At 37.9% G+C, this 18,759-nt stretch overlaps 1 protein-coding gene and 1 long non-coding RNA gene across 2 annotated transcripts; one reads left to right on the top strand and one right to left on the bottom strand.

Annotated features, from left to right (window-relative positions):
* Positions 1-7,080: 7,080 nt before the first annotated feature.
* Positions 7,081-7,701, bottom strand: LOC116255930 (uncharacterized). Its single transcript, XM_031632050.1, has one exon. It carries the CDS (start codon positions 7,699-7,701, stop codon positions 7,081-7,083), a length of 621 nt encoding a protein of 206 aa, XP_031487910.1.
* A 1,883-nt stretch (positions 7,702-9,584) lies between these two features.
* On the top strand, positions 9,585-11,048 carry LOC116266478 (uncharacterized). Its single transcript, XR_004175380.2, has 4 exons — positions 9,585-9,760; positions 9,849-9,958; positions 10,091-10,416; positions 10,875-11,048. It is a non-coding gene; the product is annotated as an uncharacterized LOC116266478 (long non-coding RNA).
* Positions 11,049-18,759: the final 7,711 nt, after the last annotated feature.

Genomic DNA, 18,759 nt, shown 5'->3' with positions numbered 1-18,759 from the left:
GTTAAAACCTAGATGAAGAAATATATATATATATATATATATATATATATATATATATATATATAGTCTAAATTTGCTATATGTCAAATGTTGCCAAATAACAAAAAATTAAAACTCTATCACTAAAAAAATAGTACCGCAACAGGAGCATTAGTTTTTATTAGTTTCAGCACAGATATTTTTAAAGTGTTAACACGATCATATGCAATATAATTTTGCAAGCCCTAGGCATCCTTTACAGAAAGCGCACACTACTTTACATCAAATCTCTCTTCTTATCACAAAAGAATACAGAAAAGATTGCATTCTGGAAGTTCTTATGTTGTGCCAATTGTTCACAGTAACAGATTGCTAGGGGATAGGCCCCTTTTCTTTATTAATCACAAATATGATGTACAAAATAAGGGGAAAGATTAGTATTACACAAAATTACAAATCTTTACAATATGATTCACAAAGAGTTGACTCAGCTCTTAATCAACAAGTGCACAAAAAGTATTTCTAGAAGTATCCATATGATGTTGTACAAAAAGCCCAATATCCACTGTAGCGTCTCCTCTCTACTCGCATACGTTCAAGAACATGCTGCAGAACAGTATTGCCTTCATGCCACTCTCTCTTCCAATTCAAATACTGCCTAATCTTTCTGATAAAGGAAGCGTCTGTGGAGGACGCATAAAAAAGATCCCCCAGTCCTTATGGAAACCCAATGTCCTCTCAAGAACTTTCAGCTCTCCGTCTAATACACCACTTCCCCCAAGACTAAGGCTGCTGACAGAATCCTACCATCACCAAATTAATGAAAACCGCCCCCTCCAAATCCCTCCTCCTATCAATACAATCGAGACACACTACACCAAACAAGGGTTATGATTACTTTGCGTAAAGAAAATACGGGAAGGTCACCAGGTTACTTTTACCACAAGAAATTTTTCTTTAGCGTATAATGTGAGTTCCATTGTGCGGTAACCTTTTTTTTTAATTTTTATCACGTGAACAGGTGTCTTTCCTTCATACCTTCTTCTTATTTCCCATCTTTTAAAAAACTTCATTATTTATGTATAATTTACTGGTTTTAGGTTGTTTTGATATTGCTGAAGTCAATGCTCACTCACTGTCTTGTGTCCTACCGCCCTGCGACCTTTCCTTGTCCATGGTGGAGCAATATTGCTTTAGCCTTCAAGATGATCAGTTTTTAACTGTTAAGGAAAGAATTAAAATCTGATACCGTCAAAATAGTCAAGAGATAAAATCATACCATATCATGTATTTTAAAGAACTAACTTTCATATTTATCTCTTTCTTTATTTATGTTGCAACGTTCTTATTCTCTGTATATCTGTTATCTTTAGAAGACTATATATATTGTGTATCATCAACAATGAATATAGAATATGAAAGTTTTTCACTCTCGTTCTCTTTTAGATCTCAAGTTCTTTCATTGTATCAGAGCCATTATCTTCTTCTTCTTCTAGAAGTGTCATGGCTGGTTCATCATCTTCATCCACCATATGGAATGCGATTGCTGCCCTTATCTCTGTTAAACTAAACATGGATAATTATCTGTTATGGAGCAATCAGTTAGAATATGTTGTGGAGTCTCAGGAACTCGTTCAGTTCATTGACGGGCCATTTCCACCTCCTACTAAGACCATTACTAAGGATGGCAAGAGCAAAGCCAACCCAGAATTTGCTGTTTGGAAGAGATCAGACAGATTGGCCTTAAGTTAGATTAAGGGTACCGTTTTAGAACCTGTTTTGGGATAGATTGTGTCCAACAAATCAATTCATGAAGCATGGAAAATGTTAAAGAAATCTTTTAGTTCTCAGGTTCCTTTGAGAATAATGTTATTGAAAAAGGAGCTCCAGTTCACTTTGGTTGGACTTGTCAAGAAACATTTAGTCCCATTGCCAAACCTACCACCATAAAGGTATTACTCTATTTAGCAGTTCACTTTGGTTGGACTTGAGGCAACTTGATTTTGACAATGCTTTTCTCGATGTGTGTCTTTCAGAGGATGTTTATATGGCTTAACCAGAGGGCTTTGAAGATAAAAAATTCCCTCACTTTGTATGTAAGTTAGACAAAGCTTTGTATGGGCTCAAGCAAGCCCCACACACATGGTATCATCACCTGAGTTGCTATTTTCGAGATATTGGATTTGTTGTTTCTCAATCGGATGCATCATTGTTCATTTACTCCCGCAACTCTCACCAACTATATCTCCCAGTCAATGTTGATGATTTGATCATCACCGGATCTACACCACACCTTATTTCTCAAGTCATTATGTAGCTTGGATTTGTCTTTTTCGTCAAGGATCTTGGCCCCTTGACATACTTTCTTGGCATTGAAGTCAAGCGAAGACCAGGGAACTATATCTATGCCAACAAAACTATAATAATAGCATTATTCACAAATCTCAAATGGATAATGCTAACCTATGACATCTCCCATGGCGACCCCTAAAATTTATAAAGTTGATGATGACTCTTTGTTTTGGGATCTCACACTATATCATAGTGTGGTAGGAGTGTTACAATATGCTACCCTGACCCGTCTAGACATTGCATTTGCTGTTAATCGTGCATGTCAATTCATGCACTCTTCGAAGCCTATTCACTGAAAAATGATTAAAAGGATTCTCTGGTGCTTAAAATGGAACAAATCATTATGCTATTTGCTTGACTCAATCACCATCATTGCAATTAAGCATCTTTGCTGATGCGGATTGGACTGCAAGCCCAAAAGCTCATAAGTCAATTGGTGGTTTTTTTGCTCTTAGACAATAATATAATCTCATGGGCCTCTAGAAAACATCAGACAGTCGCTCAGTCAAGTACCAAAGCTGAGTACAAGTTTTTAGCCTGTGCTGCTGCAGAAATACTATGGTTAAAATCTCTTTTAAAGGAGCTAAATGATCTATCATCAAAAGCACTGATCTTATGGTGTGACAATATACGATCTCTATATCTGGTGTCAAATCTTGTATTCCATGCTCAAACAAAGCATGTTGAAGTTGATTTTCACTTTGTTAGAGATCATGTTAATAAAGGAGAGATTCAAGCGAACTCATCAGGACAAAAGAACAATTAGCAGATAGAATGACAAAGGCTCTTGGAGGAACCACGGTTAAAGATTTTCGGCACAATCTCAATGCCGTGGAACCTCTGTTCAGCTTGTGGGAGGCTGTTAAGGAAAGAACTGAAATATGATACCATCAAAATAGTCAAGAGATAAAATCATATCATATCATTTATTTTAGGGAACCAACTTTCATATTTATCTCTTTCTTTATTTCTGTTGTAACGTTCTTATTCCCTATATATTTGTTATCTTTAGAAGACTATATATATTGTGCATCATCAACAATGAATACAGAATACGAAAGTTTTTCACTCTCTCATTCTCTTTTAGATCTCAAGTTCTTTCATTAACAATGGTGTATTCCTTAGAATGTATGTTAAGCCACAGGAGCCAGTTCAGGCTAGGGGGCCAAAATGCTAATTTTGCCACCTTATGTTACCTCCTAATGTATTAGTTCTTGATGCAATTGCTATGTCTCACTTAACAAAGGTTTTATATCTTAATTCCACAATCTAAACTGAAATTCCTCTAAAGTTTTGCCAATAGGGACTTGGTGATGAAGCAGAAGGGTATGTTGTGTGTCTAGTGTAGAGGTCGGACCAGACATTCTCCTATAAATATGTCATGGAAATGATGTTTGGACGGTTGGTCTGGCTCTCCCCAAGCTTCTTCAGGATGTGCTTTGAAGCTTGGCTTAAGAAATGAAATGGTATAAGTACTCCTGGTTATCTTTTCAATATCTTTGGAATTGCTTTGTACAAATGTGTTGGGACATTGTACATATCTCAGTAAAAAGAAATATTATGTTTAGTCAGTTCATTCCTCCCCTAGAATGTCCAATTTTGCGTAGCTGGTGGGGCCATTGCTACCAAGTAAATACGTGCTGCAGAAAAAATTTTAATTAAAAAAAATGGTTCTTGTGCTTATTATTTTCTAAGGACTATCATTGTACATCCATGCAAATGGCCTGATTTAACATGTGCTCTGTTTGTCATAGTCTAAGGCAGTAAGCATTTAATTTATCTTCTTGAGCTAGAGCAGAAAAAAGTTTTGAATTCCACAGACAAGCCTAAGGGAGAGATGGACGAGACCACCACCATCAAAGACTGCCTATAGTTCACCTTGTAATTTGATCGCATTCATGTTAGACTGTGTTCCACAATAGAGTAGTCAATTCTAGTTTGACTAATATGTGCACATTACATGATATGAATAGCAAGAAAAGTCTAAAAATATGTGTAAATCGATTGGTTTCTGAGAATGCCCAATGTTGAATCATGGGCCAGTGTTTTCTCTACCAGATCGATGCTAATTTGTGCAAGCCTATTGCCACGACGAGGTTTCATGAGTATCAGCATCTATTTAACTAAAGTTCTTCCTTATTTTCTCTAGGAGCTCTCATGTCTCTCTCCAATGGCCTTGCTAATGCCAGCTTGAAGCATAAGAGGTGAAGCTTGGTTTTTATAATGAAACAGACTCATGGCATGTTGGTATATCTATTACCGATCATTTGGTTGTTCATCGTTGCATATTCTGTAATACAGATGGTTGCTAGAAGAACTAAAGTTGGGAGCTTTCTCGGCTAAAATCTTCAAGACTTGGCTAAATAAGGCTTGTGCGCAGAGGTCTGATAGTTCTTGTTTTTTATTCTCTTTCTTGCTTCTGTTGTTTCTCTTGATATTCCATCCTCCAAGGCCGAAAATGAAGGCCTCACTTTCCAACAGGTGCTCCTATCCTCATTATTTCTGTTAGTCTCACTTTCTCTCTCTCTCTCTCTCTCTTTCTCTCTCTCTCTCTCTATAATGGGTGGAAGGAAGGAAGCTAAGGTTCTATTATATGTTCAGTCAGTTTTAAAGGTACATTTGTGATTGAGGCTGACAATTTTGGTTTTGTAACCAAATTCAAATTTGGAAAGCATTCGCAATAATTTCAATTGAAATTAATATAGCACATTTGTCGACACTTACATAATGATGGCCAAATCCCTGCTTCTCCTTGATGGAGTGAAGGCAGCATAATAGTGTCTTAGTCTCAATGCTCAGGATGAGTACACGAGCATCTAGAGGCAAAGGCAGAGACAAAGGAAGAAGAAGAAGAAAAAGTAAAACAAAATAGGAAGAAAGTGGTGACTATTTGTTTTGTTTCTATGAGGCTCCTTTAGGGCAATCAACCGAGAGATTCAATACTAATTCAGAGAGTCCTTGGGCATATATAGGCCGACTTCATAGGATTCCCCGAAGCCTAGCAGGCGGTTAGGGTGGCAGATTTGACAGAGTGAAAACAAGTAATGATAAATCTTGATTTATTGATAATAGCCTTTTATTTGTAAAACTGTTTACAAATTAATCTCGTAACTACCTCGTAGTTACAAGATGTTCAGATAGGGCTCAGTGGCTACTATCTAACATCTGCCACTTGGCCATTACACTGCCAGATTGCTTCTACCATGTATGAGTTTTCTCATTTAATTAGTTACGTAGTTTTCCATAATTGGTTTATTCATCGAAACTTAAATTGTATGCATGGTTTATAGCAAAATTTTTCATTCAATGGTTTTCCGTCCTAACCTTTCAAATATATCTTAATCCTATATGGGCGACATGTTTGGTAAACAAGTCCTCTGCTATTCCCTTAGTTAAGAGATCAACTACCATATCATTGGTAGACATGTAATCAACTGGGGTTTTATTTTTCTCTATCATTTCATAAACATAATGATATTTCACCATTATATGTTTACTCTTTGAGCTAACAGTTCCATTTTTCATACTTTTAGCGATACCATTTTGTTGTGGTGTTCTAGGCATTGTTCTTTGCCTATTAATTCTAAGGTCTTTACAATATTCGAGGAATTCATTTAATGTATATTCACTATCTCGATGAGACCTTACAACCTCGATATATTTTCAAGTTGTCTCTCGACTTCCTTTTTATATTTCTTAATTTATCAAGTGCTTCAAACTTGTATTTGATCAGGTAAATATAACCAAATCTTAAGAAGTCATCAATGAATGTTATGAAGTATAACTTGCTACTATGTTTTTGGACTTTGAAAGGTCCACAAATATCTATATGGATTATTTCTAATAGTTTAGTGGTCTGAATTACTTCAGATGGAAATGGTTTCCTTGCCATTTTTTCGTATAAATACAACTCGTATTTCACGAAAGCATTTATTTATATATCAGATATTATGCCTTATTGTGTTAGAATCTTCATCTTACTGATGCTTACATGGCTTAACCTTTTATGCTATAAGTTTATAATCACACTCATTGCACAATCAATATAAGTAGAACTGGAAGCTTTATTCATTTCATTGAGTTTGAACATACCATGTTCTTTTACATATTTTCCATCGAACATGGTGCTGCCATGTTTCTCCACTGTGACTTTTCCTAGAACAAAACGAATTTCAAATCCTTTCCCAGTCAAAGCGGAGATAAACACTAGATTTCTCCTCATAGAGAGGACATACAAAACTTCATTAACAATGACACTGGTGCCTCCAACATTTAGTCAATATGATTCGACTCTCATGACATCACAGTATAAGAGTTAGACCGAGGACAAACACTAGATTTCACTTCATGGAGGGGACATACAAAACTTCATTAAGAATGACATTGGTGCCTCTAACATTTCGTCGATATCATTCGACTCTCATGACATTACAGTATAAGTTATTTTTCATATAGACCTTTTGAACTCCCGAACTCAAGTCCACCATACGAATCACACCTTTTTTTGTCTTTGCAATATGATGAGTAGCACCCGAATCAACCCACCAACTAGTCAAATCCTCATCTGTGAACAAACACTCTGACACAACACAAATGACTTCTCTGTTGGAGTCCCCTTGATTTCTCCTCCTATTATTGTTTTTCTGGCCATTGTTGTTCTTTTTGTTTGGGAACTTAGTCCTGCAGTTCTTCTTCCAGGCTTTCTGCATGTATAGTATTTCACAACAATTTCTTGTGTTCTCTGAGTATCTATAAGTTGTCCTTAAACTTGCCATCATTTTTCTTTTTAAATTGTTTGGGTATTACAAGTATATGACTACTAGCAAATTTATCATGAACTGTCATTAATTCTACATCTTTTCTTTTGGCCAGATGTTCTTGCTGAATAGCTAATTGTAAGAGGAGCTTCTCTAAAGTTAGAGTGTTAAATTGGAGACTCAAGGTAGTGACTGCCATCTCCCAAGAATGTGGCAAGCTATTCAGGATGGTAGAGATCAGCATGTTATCAGATATTACATTTCCTACTACAGCTAGGTCTTTAGCCATGACTAACATCTTAATAACATGGTCAACCATTTTAGCTGGCTCATTCATTTTATATGAGTTGTATTGTTCTAGAAGTAGCTGAATATGCATAGTTGTAGTGGTGTTATACTTTGAGGAGATAAAGTCAAACATCTCCTTGGCAATTGAACTGTCCTCAAACACCTTGATCAGGTCATCTTTCATGAAAGCTGACATGATGGTTTTTGCCATCAAGTTATCAGTCTCAAAGGCCTCATATGTTCTCCTTTCCTCATTTGTAGGCTTATCTCCTAAAATGGAAAAAGACTTGTTGATCATCAACCTCTCCAGAGTCAAGGCCAACATGATCGTACTCTTTCATGCATGAAAATTACCTCCATTGAGTTTTTCGATCTTGGTTAGTTCAGAGGCTCCCACTCTTGAAGTCATTTCTAAATTTAATTTTCATGACAAATAAGAAACAATAAAGTGAAAGCAACATAAAAATTATCACGTTATGTTATCTCCATAATATTCTAAAATATCACTTAAAAGCAAGGAAATCTCAATTTAAAATTTTTGGAACGTAAATTTCCTCATCTATTTTCAAATTTATTTTCAGAACCCTCTTTCAACAATTTTAATAAGTCTAAGGGGTACATATACGCAATTGTATATAAAATCTTGGTTTTTCGCTAAAATTGCAAAAGAATTTTCACAAACCCTCTTTTAGCAATTCATAATAAGTCTGACGGTATCTTTGTTTAATTTCACACATAAAATCGTGGTTTCCCTCTTAAATTAACTTTCGCAAGCCTCTTTTTGAAAACTTTTTAGCAAAAACGTTGTGACATTAACTTGTAAAAAATGCAATAGCGTTTTTGAAAATAAACAAAAAAAGGTGGACTGAATCTATAATTTCCAAATTTTGCGTATAAATACACCCCTAACCAGGCCATCTTCTCGGCCATCTCTCCCGCGCTGGGAGCAGGTGACCTCTGCACCACCAGTGGTAGGTTCGCCATTTCTTCCGCCCTGCCGCAGCTCTGCACCATCAACAACCACAACGTCACACCGACGTTCCTCTAACCACAACGTCACACCGACGTTCCTCTACAGCGACACCCACACTCTGCTCTCTCTGCTCACCACTTTCCTCATGGCCACGACCGTCAACTCCATGTCCCCTGGCCCAGTAGCAGAGCTACATGTGGGCTGGCATGGGCCTCTACCCAGGCCAGCCCACTAAAGCTCCATGTAACAAGGAGCTTCACATGGGGAGCTTCAAGGCATGTGTTAGCTGTTGCCCAGAATTGGGTCGGGCCCCACAATGAACAACGTCAGAAACCAAAAACTTAAAAGGTTTAAACATTAGTGGGAAACATTTTGTTTTCCCACCCATTGCGCCCAACCATTCACCAGAAAGGGGAAGGGGCAAAGCCGCGAAGGGCCAGGGGCCATTTCCAAGTTTCCAACGTGAGTGCTTTTTCTTTTTCTTCTTCAATCGTTTGAATCATTTCTTATTATTAAACAATTGTTTTGTTGGCTGCTTGCGTCAATAAGATTGGTGTTGCCGTGTTGGGTTTTCATTTTTTTCCCCTTTTTCAATGCTTGTTTAGTTTGTCTTCCTGCCATTTTCCTCTACCTCCAGCCCTCCAGCCCTCTCTCCTTTGCTATGCTTCATCCTCTAGGGGAGGTTAGTGCTTTCGTCTATGGTGGAAGAATCTACAAACATTTCGTTCAGAGATTTTCTCTTTAAGACTTCAACTGAAATACGGGCCAGCCTAGTCCCCACCAGCTTCTTTGTTTCTTTTCCTAAGTATTGGTGGAAACTTAAGAAGAAGCGGTGAATCTGATCGCACTTAATGTATAGGATTTTTCCTGCAGTGAATCTCAATTTTCAAATTTGTCTAATTTATAAAGGATTTTTGTTTGGCGATCTGAATCGCACTTGAGGAATGAGGAGATCAAAGCTTCTTCGTTAGATTTCGCACATGAACGGGTCGCTTACTTCGGTATGATCTTTTGGTCTCACAATTTCTGCCTACTGGTTGTTGTTCTTGTGGAGGCAAAAAAATTCAAATGTGAATCCGCCTTGTGGATTAAACGATTAATGATGCTAGGGGTTCTCATTCAATTGGAGACATTTTAAAATTCGAATGTGAATCTGCCTGGAACTTTGGAGGATTGATGCATTGTTCCTGTTAAAATTCGAATGTGAATCCGCCAGGTTCTTTTGTTCAGGAATGTTGAGCTGTTTTTAGGTTACTATGCTAGCTGCATAAAAAAGATTGACAAAATTGAAAATTCTCATGATAGTGAAGTAGGTGATGTAAACAACCAGCGAAAGACATCTGAGAAGTTTATTCTGGAACTTCTACCTGCTGAAAGAAGCTTGCAAAGTCAAAGCTTGGAAGCACATCTGGTACTTTGTGCAGTGCTTTTTAAGCCATTATTGCCTTGATTAGTTCTAACAATAGTGCCTGTTTCCTGCAAATGCTGGTGGCAAGCAGAAATTGATGATACCTTGAGAGTGAAGCGTCATCCATGTATATTTGCCATTGGTGATTCTTCTGGCTTTAGGGTCTCCTGTGGGAGGCGTGTTCCAGCTACCGGCCGTCAGGTAAATTGTGCTATATTAAGTTATAGTTGAAGTATTTAGCTGCAATGGATGAGGTTGTATTCTTGTGATTTAAAATGAAAGGTTAACTATGATTATTTGCTTTAATATATTTTAATTTGAAAATTTTTTCAGATACGAATGCCATTAGGCTGAAAAAAAAAAAGGACACGGTCACCTCAAGATTATGTTGAACCCGACGCTGTCGGTGCCGGACATCTGGCTTTATGGGCGATTGCACACCGGGAGAGAAGGGCAGCAGAGGGCCCATCGGATTTCGTTCTGCCCCGGCCTCCCCTTCTATCTCTGACGATATGCAGGGAAAAAAAATGGTACCGAGGCAATAGGGTCAAAGCCGGTTTCATTCTGATTTTGAGTCCGCCGGTAAAGAAGCAGCGGTGGATTTTCCGGATGCGACAGTGGGTCCGACGAAAAGAAAAGAAAAAAACTTTCCGGTCAAGGTATATCTTCTTCCCTTATTCTTCTACGTAAGGTTTCTGCCAATCCCTCAACGAGTGCTTTGTTTCCCGTTTTATAGATATCATGAAGTTTTTAACGTTTCCTATGTGACACCGATATTAGCGCTAACTGTCAATGGCAGCGCTGTCTGTCATCGAAGGGTTTTTAGTCTATGGCGCCATAGACCAGAAATCCTCAAGGAGAGCAGAGTAATTAAGCAGATGCCTTTATCATCTAGAATTACATACACATGCAATATTTTCTTGCAAAAAACAAATTGTTTAGTCTAGCACGCTCCATACATTCAAAATAGTTTTTAATCTAGCATGCTTCAACATCTTTTCTCGCAAACTGCAAGCTGTTTATTCTAGCGTGCTTCATACATGCAACATACCTTTTAATCCTGAATGCTTGAGACATTTGAGTTAATCTACTATCTGTGCATTGATATCGTCTGAAGGTTACTTACTGATGAGTACATGAGCGTTGAGAGGCAGAGGCACATATAGAGGAAGAAGAAGAAGTAAAACAAAACAGGAAGAAAGTGGTGACTAGCAGGTTTGTTTATATGAGGCTCCTCGGGCAATCAACGAGAGATTCAACACTTCAAAGAGTCGTTGGGCATATATAGGCCAGCCTCATATGATTCCCCAAAGCCAGGACGTTAGGGTGAGAGAGTTTGACAGAGTGAAAACTATTAATGATAATTCTTGATTTATTGACAATAGCATTTTATTTGTAAAACTGTTTTCAAATTAATCTCGTATCTGCCTTATGTCCCATCACGAGTAAGCCCTATGGTGGGTAACGTTGGGACAGACTTTTACCAGCACTTATTCCATGTCGGGAGCCAAGCCAAAACACCCTACAAAATACCCAAAACACCCTCAACCCAACCAACAACCAACTACATTATGCCTCGTGGTTTTTAGTTTTGCAACTTCGAGAGACCGTTTTTTTAGCATGTTTACATCGCAAGATCAGTTTAATGAACCAAAAATGTTTTTATGGAATGGCAACAGTAATTTGTGAAGAAAAAATAATTTCCTTTCCTGTCAAGCGTATTTCTACTATCCAAAATTGTGAAATAAGATATATATATATATATATATATATATATTAAAATTTACTGGCTGGAGAATGTTGTTGGATGAATTTTCTTTATTTTCCATCGCTACAAAAACAGCTGTAGAAAAGGTGTTGAAATCATTGATGGCCGAAATCCACTGTCTAAACGAATGGTGGATTTCAACGTGGGTGCCATGAATTTAAAGTCTGACTTGAGGGGAGGGGAGAGGGGCCTCAAATCCACCATCAGAGATGTGTCGAAAGCCCTGTACTAAAGACCGATAGGGAGGAGCCGTGTTGTACCCACCAACACGTAAGTAAAGCTGAAAAATAAGAAACGAACAACGGAAAGGGCAAAACCAGTTTGTTTTGGAAGCGGCGGCCGTTGTATTACATTGCACGTCACTGTTGCAGAAAAAACGAGAACATAAGAAGGAAAGGTCGCTTTTATCATTTTTACTCGTTCCGCGATCACAAGAACCGGTACTAGTAGGATATCAAAAGATTTGGATTGAATATAAGACCCAATTGTTTAAAAAAAATAGGATATAAAAAAGTTAAATCCATTATAAAATTTATGGGGCAATGATCTTTTAGCTGGATTCTTATTCAGATTTTAAAAATATCCAATTGGATTTATTTTTGGATTAGATTTAGTTTTTAAATAAAATATCCTATACATAATATTCACACATTTTTAAAGTCCGTTCTTGACCAATCATAATGTAGATTGGATTCGGTTTAAAAGTCGGATTTGGTTTGAATGTGAAATTAAAATAGATTCACATTGTAAATTCAGATTCAGATCCAGTTGACTTTATCTTATTCCTATTTGAGCTCAAATTAAAATGTGAACACGTGAACATCTGAAAAAGTACATCCAATGTGTTTAATTAGGTTATCAAACAGGATCTTAGGTTTAATGGCTTGAGTTTAGTTACATGGAGTTTTAGTTGGTGAACTCGAGCTGGTTCAACTTGGCTCGAACTCAGCTTATGAACCCTACCTATGAGACAAATGTAAACTGACATTTAATTACGTTCAGTTTTTTCCCTTTTTTTAAAATCAAATCCACATGCATAGGACAGGTTAGAAGTCTGGCAAGATTCCTTTCAGTTGGCTGAAAAATATTTGAAGGTGTCTTTGATAGGTAAAAAGTGCCTATCCATCAAACAATGTTGATTTTTTTCAAAAAATAAAAATAAAAAATCAAAGCACAAGTCAAACTGGAAATTGATCACTCTGCTCAAATTCAGCTGGTAAATACCCCATTTATGAGGCCAAGAGTACCATCGCCCGTTGCAGCTGAAACAGCCTCATTTATGTGGTCAGATTTTTGGATGAGCGGAAGGTTATCTTACTATATGAGTGAAAGCACAAACCTCACATTTTTCTTTTTTTATTTTACTAGTGTCATGTTAATTATTACATTACTAGTCTACTCCCGTTGTTGGTATAAGGGAAGTTGTCAAAAATACCTTTACCACTTGGACAAATAACAGACCTACGTAGCTGGTCGAGCTAGGGGCCTGTATTAAGGCAGGTCTCTAGTTTGATTCTCGTGGGCGTTATGTTCATGTGTCTTAAGGCGGTAGGGCGCGACACCCAAGTTAAATGGTGCACCGTTGCTATTGCTGACACTGACGCAACTCAGGACCCCAGAAACAAAGGGAATGGGGGGGGCTTCGGGCCTTTTTCTGACGGTGGGTTTAATACCCCTTGCTCACCCGAACAGACCAGCTGTCAGACACCGGCCGAAGCTGATGGAAGTTTTTGAGTCTAAATATCACTTGGTATGCAACTAAGAAGTTTTTCTTATTAAACCCACTAACCTAGGGCAGGTCAAACACGTAAGCAAGCTAAACCCAGATAAACCCCTGCCATCCTTCAACACTCCTCTCTTTCTCTCTCTCTAATGGTTATGGCGGGAAGTTGTATTAGATGGGCTAAAAAAAAATGACGTGTTGTTACTTCCAACGCCAATAATTTTCAAGCAGTTCTCCGAGTACATAAGGCCAATTTTGAAACAGTTCTCCGAGTACATAAGAGAGGAGCCCATCTTTCCCATAGTCAATCACTCCAATAGGTTGAGCTTGTGTTGATCTCTCTTTTTTTTTTTTTTTTTTTTTTTTTTTGTCTTCTCCCTTTCAATTCCAAACGACTTCTGAAAGAGAGAGAGAGCAAGAATCTCTTTTCAAAGTCCTGTTTCGGATAGCTGTTCCGTGGGAAACAAGCAATCCACAGGAAGCTGAAAACCGTATACTCTTGCCCACGAGCTCCGGCACTATGTATATAAGAAAACAAATACTTGAAAATATTAGTATAGTAATAAAAAAACATTAAAGGGCTACCACATGTGGCCCCTCCCCGGCCTCCAGGTAACCTTTGGGTTATTACTTCCAAAAATTGATTTTTAAAAAAATTGGTCTGTATGTCTAAATAATACGATCAAAACACATTTTTTTTTTTGTTAATGACATGCTAGAGTGCTTAAGTTATCCACTCTTTTTTAAAATTCAGTTTTTGCTAGGCTGACTTATGGCAAAATTCGTTTTTGGTGTAATTGCCTGAAATGACATTTTGGAATGACAAACCATCTTTTACATCCAAAAAATGGCTTTGAGTTCAGTTGCTATTCGTTTAACTATTTTTTCATTATAATTCAACATTTATTTTGTAGACGAGCCAAGTTTTTATGGTTCGAACTCAACTCGTTTAATAGTTCAAGCATACATTTGAACTCAATCTCGACTAGTCATGTTTGAGTTGAATTTTAACGAGTCTATAGGTTTATGCCTATGTAGACTTGTGCGTATAGTTCGTACTCACGGTATCTGAATTCTTAACTACTTTTCTGGTATTCTATTATAATGCACCAATTCTCTTGTTGCCTAAAACTGCAGAAATTGGTTGCGGTTTGAACAATGACAAAGGTTTTCCTTTAAAAAGCAAAAAGGTTAAGCATCTGGTCAAATTTTGTCTATTTGCTTTAGTTTAAATGCTTGAGTCCCGATTTGTTTGAGAAAAGTTTTGTTTTTCTATATAACCAAACCCTGAAGTAAAAGTAGCTTCATCTTCTTCGACCTTATGTTTAGGGTGAGAATAAGTTATGTTGCTTGAGCTTGACTGGCTTATTAAACGAGCCAAGTTGGAGTCAAGAATTAAATTCTTGAAAAAATGAATAGAAAATATCTTTCCTTATATTATCTAGCTAACCTTGTTTGTGCATAGTTCTCTCAAGACATTTGCTTCTTTAAAAAGAGACCCGTCCTGCCCTTTTTTTGAAACAATGACTCTTTTTTTAACACTTAGATGACGTGTTTAGTTGAGTTGAGTTTGGGTTGGTCAGTTGGAGCTGGACTCTGTTAAAAAAAACTGAACAAGTTTGAGCGAGTCTTTCAAGACTCAGCAAGATCAAGCTGGTGCAACTTGGCTCAAGTTAGGGGTGGAGTCAGAAATTTTCTTTGAGTGCTCATTAATATTTTCAAAATTTATACAAGAAGTAAACAACATTTTTCATAAAATTCATAAAATTAAAAAATGTGAGCGTAAATTTTGTTTTATTTTATTTTTTTTTCAAAAAATGAGGGGCCTACTGGCCCCTTGCAAGCCCACTTCCTTCCACCCCTGGCTCAAGCTTCAGGTGAGTGTTCCTTGCACCGTACCTGTGTCAACATGTCGACGTGCGGACACGGGTACTGCGACACACTAGCTTCCTAAGAAAGCAGATTATTTTTTTTTACGTTTTTTCATATTAATTTTAATGTTTTGTATATTCTTTTTGCCTATTAATTATCCAAACTATATTTTTCTCATATGTTTTACATTTCTACCAGCGATTAATGTGCTTCGGTTTTACCTCACTAGTGCATCATTGCCTTAAAGTGCAAAGATCCTCGTACGTTTTACATTAATTTTGCATTTTTTTTAAAAAATTTTGCACACAACATATATATATATATATATATATATATATATATATATATATATATATATATATATATATATATATATATATATATATATATATATATATACTCCTCCTGCCTTCCGAATCCGGGGCCTCCGAATGCCCCTAACCAGGCCTCCCTTTTCATCTGATGTTGGTCATTCGATTGATGCGTGATAGTGGAAGCAGGATCCATGGTGGAGCACCCGCCACCCGGGAAAGGATACTCCAGAGTGGTTGTTCGGTCGGCAGCATCCGCAGTGGAACCTCTTCTTCTCGTACCGCCCAATCCAGTTTTCTTCCCGAAAAACTTCATTAAAAGGACTTCGACAAAGAATGGTTTTGTTCCATCCCCGCCCGGCTAATGAACGTTGAAACAGATGCATCGCCTATCCAAAAGACTATCTATCCCTCAATTAGAGGAGTCTATGTTGGATAGATAGTCCTACTTCTTCTGATTTTGCTTCTTCCCCCGATTCGGCATCTGGTTTAGAGGAAAAGGAGGCATTAGGGGATGATTAGCAGAAGGTCTAACTAGAAAAGGAGTAACCTACTAGAGAGAGGGTCTGGGACAGGTTCTTCAATATCTTGGGCGGAGCCCCTCGACCGGGGGAGGGGGAAAGACTCGAAAAAAACCCTCTCCCGGTGATTCTTGCCCTTGCTAGTTCCACCTTTTCTCCATCCCACCTCTACATGAATAGCTTGAACCCTCGGGTCGGGATCCCTCCATTCAGTCCCCTTACCCACGAGGGAAAAAGAACGACAGTAGGGGAGGGAGTCGGTGAGTCGATGGAAAATCAGACGAGTAGGGCGGAGTCATTCGATTGCAATCAAGATCCGCCTTTCCATCCTTTCTCCTCTCATCCTTCCCCGGAATCAGAGATGTCCCGCCAGGGAAAGGCATCTGCGTAGAACCATACAGATAGCTTGCTATCATCTATATACGTGAATGAGGAACGATGGAACTTCTGCTATCTGGCTATCGAGACTTGCCCGAATCCACCGCTACTGCTGGTTTCTACTCAAGTCCTGGGAAAAAGCAAAAGATCCCCCCTCTCCAAAACCTCATCTGGTTCCACCGTCGGGGGAGGGATAACCACTCGAGTTGGAGAGGGCTGATGCTCTCGACCGCGGGCCGCCCCTGGAATTCGTTGGTTTTTTCGCCCGGGCGGTGAACCATCGATCAAAACAAGGCAAGTCGTTCATACACGGATTGGAGTCATAATGACGAAACGGAGGTTCTGAAAGAAAGATTGACGCATCTATCGAACATAGGACTTGGGAAAGGGAAGTTATCGCTTGAAGAAAATCCATCCGGCATTGGATGCGTCCGTACCGAAGGGAGAGACAGTAAACCCTACATGGGCGAGTTAGCCGCCAATGTGCCTCCGGTCTAGATAACCATTTCTAGCCGCCTTTCTCGTTAGCGAGGCCGTAGCCAGCTGAATACATATCTAATTTTGGAAATTTTCCCTTGCGTCAATTGATGAGCAAAGCACATATATATATATATATAAATATAAATATATATATATATATATATATATATATATATCTCCCAAGCAGTGGGAGGAAAATTGGATCTCTAACCGTGTGCCTATTGAAGAATGAGCCGGTGACTCATAGGCAGTGGCTTGGTTAAGGAAACCCACCGGAGCCATAGCGAAAGCGAGTCTTCATAGGGCAATTGTCACTGCTTATGGACCAGAACCTGGGTGATCTATCCATGACCAGGATGAAGCTTGGGTGAAACTAAGTGGAGGTCTGAACCGACTGATGTTGAAGAATCAGCGGATGAGTTGTGGTTAGGGGTGAAATGCCACTCAAACCCAGAGCTAGCTGGTTCTCCCCGAAATGCATTGAGGCTCAGCAGTTGACTGGACATCTAGGGGTAAAGCACTGTTTCGGTGCGGGCCGCGAGAGCGGTACCAAATCGAGGCAAACTCTGAATACTAGATATGACCCCAAAACAAAATAACATGGGTCAAGGTCGGCCAGTGAGACGATGGGGGATAAGCTTCATCGTCGAGAGGGAAACAGCCCGGATCACCAGCTAAGGCCCCTAAATGACCGCTCAGTTATATATATATATATATATATGCACAATTTTTAAGATGGTCGTCTGTGTACTTGTTAAAAAAGTTTTTATATAAAAACAACACAAAACATCTATTCTAAAGAAGAGTTTATTTGTGCCTTCAAAATGGATAGTTACGTTCTTTTATATCGTAAATTAATGATCTTTCTATAGTTGAGCACGTATTTATTAGCTATCAAAACTTGTGATTTTATTAGTTATTTGTCTAAATGTTGAGTTCTTGTGATTTTTTTCCTGTAGAATCCAGTCTCTCAATAGAGGAGATGAAATCCTCCAGCTATGAGGATGTACATAACAAACTGCCGGATGCAATGCATGCTGCAGACTGCAGAGGCCGAAGATTTCTCTGTGCAAACATGGATGAAAAAATCCAAGCCTGCTGTATAAATATCTGTGTACCTTTGAAAGAACTTTTATTAGGCATTAAGTGGTTGGCTCTGCCCTGTGCAAGACCCAAGTACCAACCACTTACATTCTTATCTCCCACTCAATTCCAGCTAATCTACATTCCAATGGGTGTGATCATGGCTAGGGAGTTTGGCTTGTTAGGCGGGTTGGTATAATACTACTTTCCAGCTTCGGAGCTGCTCCCGACTTTATTTGGCTTAGCCCCCAAATGACGAAAACAAAAAAATTGCTCCAGCAATTATATTGATTTAAATTAAAATGCTAAACGCGTGGTAGTTTTGCTTTCTTTGCTATAACTTGTAAGATGTATTAGTTATTTTTGGACAGTCGTTTCCAAAAATTGAAAAAAGAGCATTACCTAAAGTAGATGCAAATTCATATATATATATATATATATATATATATATATATATATTATATGTATTGGTAAATATATGACCACTTGGATAAGAAATAAAAACCAAGCATCTTAAATTTGTGTTAAAAAGTGTTTGAATAAAGTGTGAATATCATAATGTGTTTATAACACTATTTTAATAAAAATCATGTTTTAGATCTAATTATTTTTCTAAAAAGATTGATATCTGTACTATCACTCTACTATCAAAATTTTGATGTTGTAAGAGTGTTCATTTATTTATTATTAAAAAATATTATTAAAATAAAAAATGACTTCCTTAATATATGCTTCCCACTAAATCATTCTTAAGATCATATCTACAAGGTTATATTGCAAAAAGCATACTTTACTAATTAATTTTAATGGGTCTTGTTTTTATTGCTTACCCAAGTGGTATGGTAAATACTAACTTTCCTCCTCTC

Source organism: Nymphaea colorata, chromosome 1 (assembly GCF_008831285.2).
Source record: "Nymphaea colorata isolate Beijing-Zhang1983 chromosome 1, ASM883128v2, whole genome shotgun sequence".
In the NCBI taxonomy this organism is placed as follows: Eukaryota; Viridiplantae; Streptophyta; class Magnoliopsida; order Nymphaeales; family Nymphaeaceae; genus Nymphaea; species Nymphaea colorata.
Note: the sequence above shows the minus strand (reverse complement) of the source record. Positions and strands in the feature narration are given on the sequence as shown.

What these genes read in the sequence shown, in the direction of transcription:
- LOC116255930 (XM_031632050.1), bottom strand. Translation starts at nt 7,701, where the DNA reads ATGTTGGCCTTGACTCTGGAGAGGTTGATGATCAACAAGTCTTTTTCC.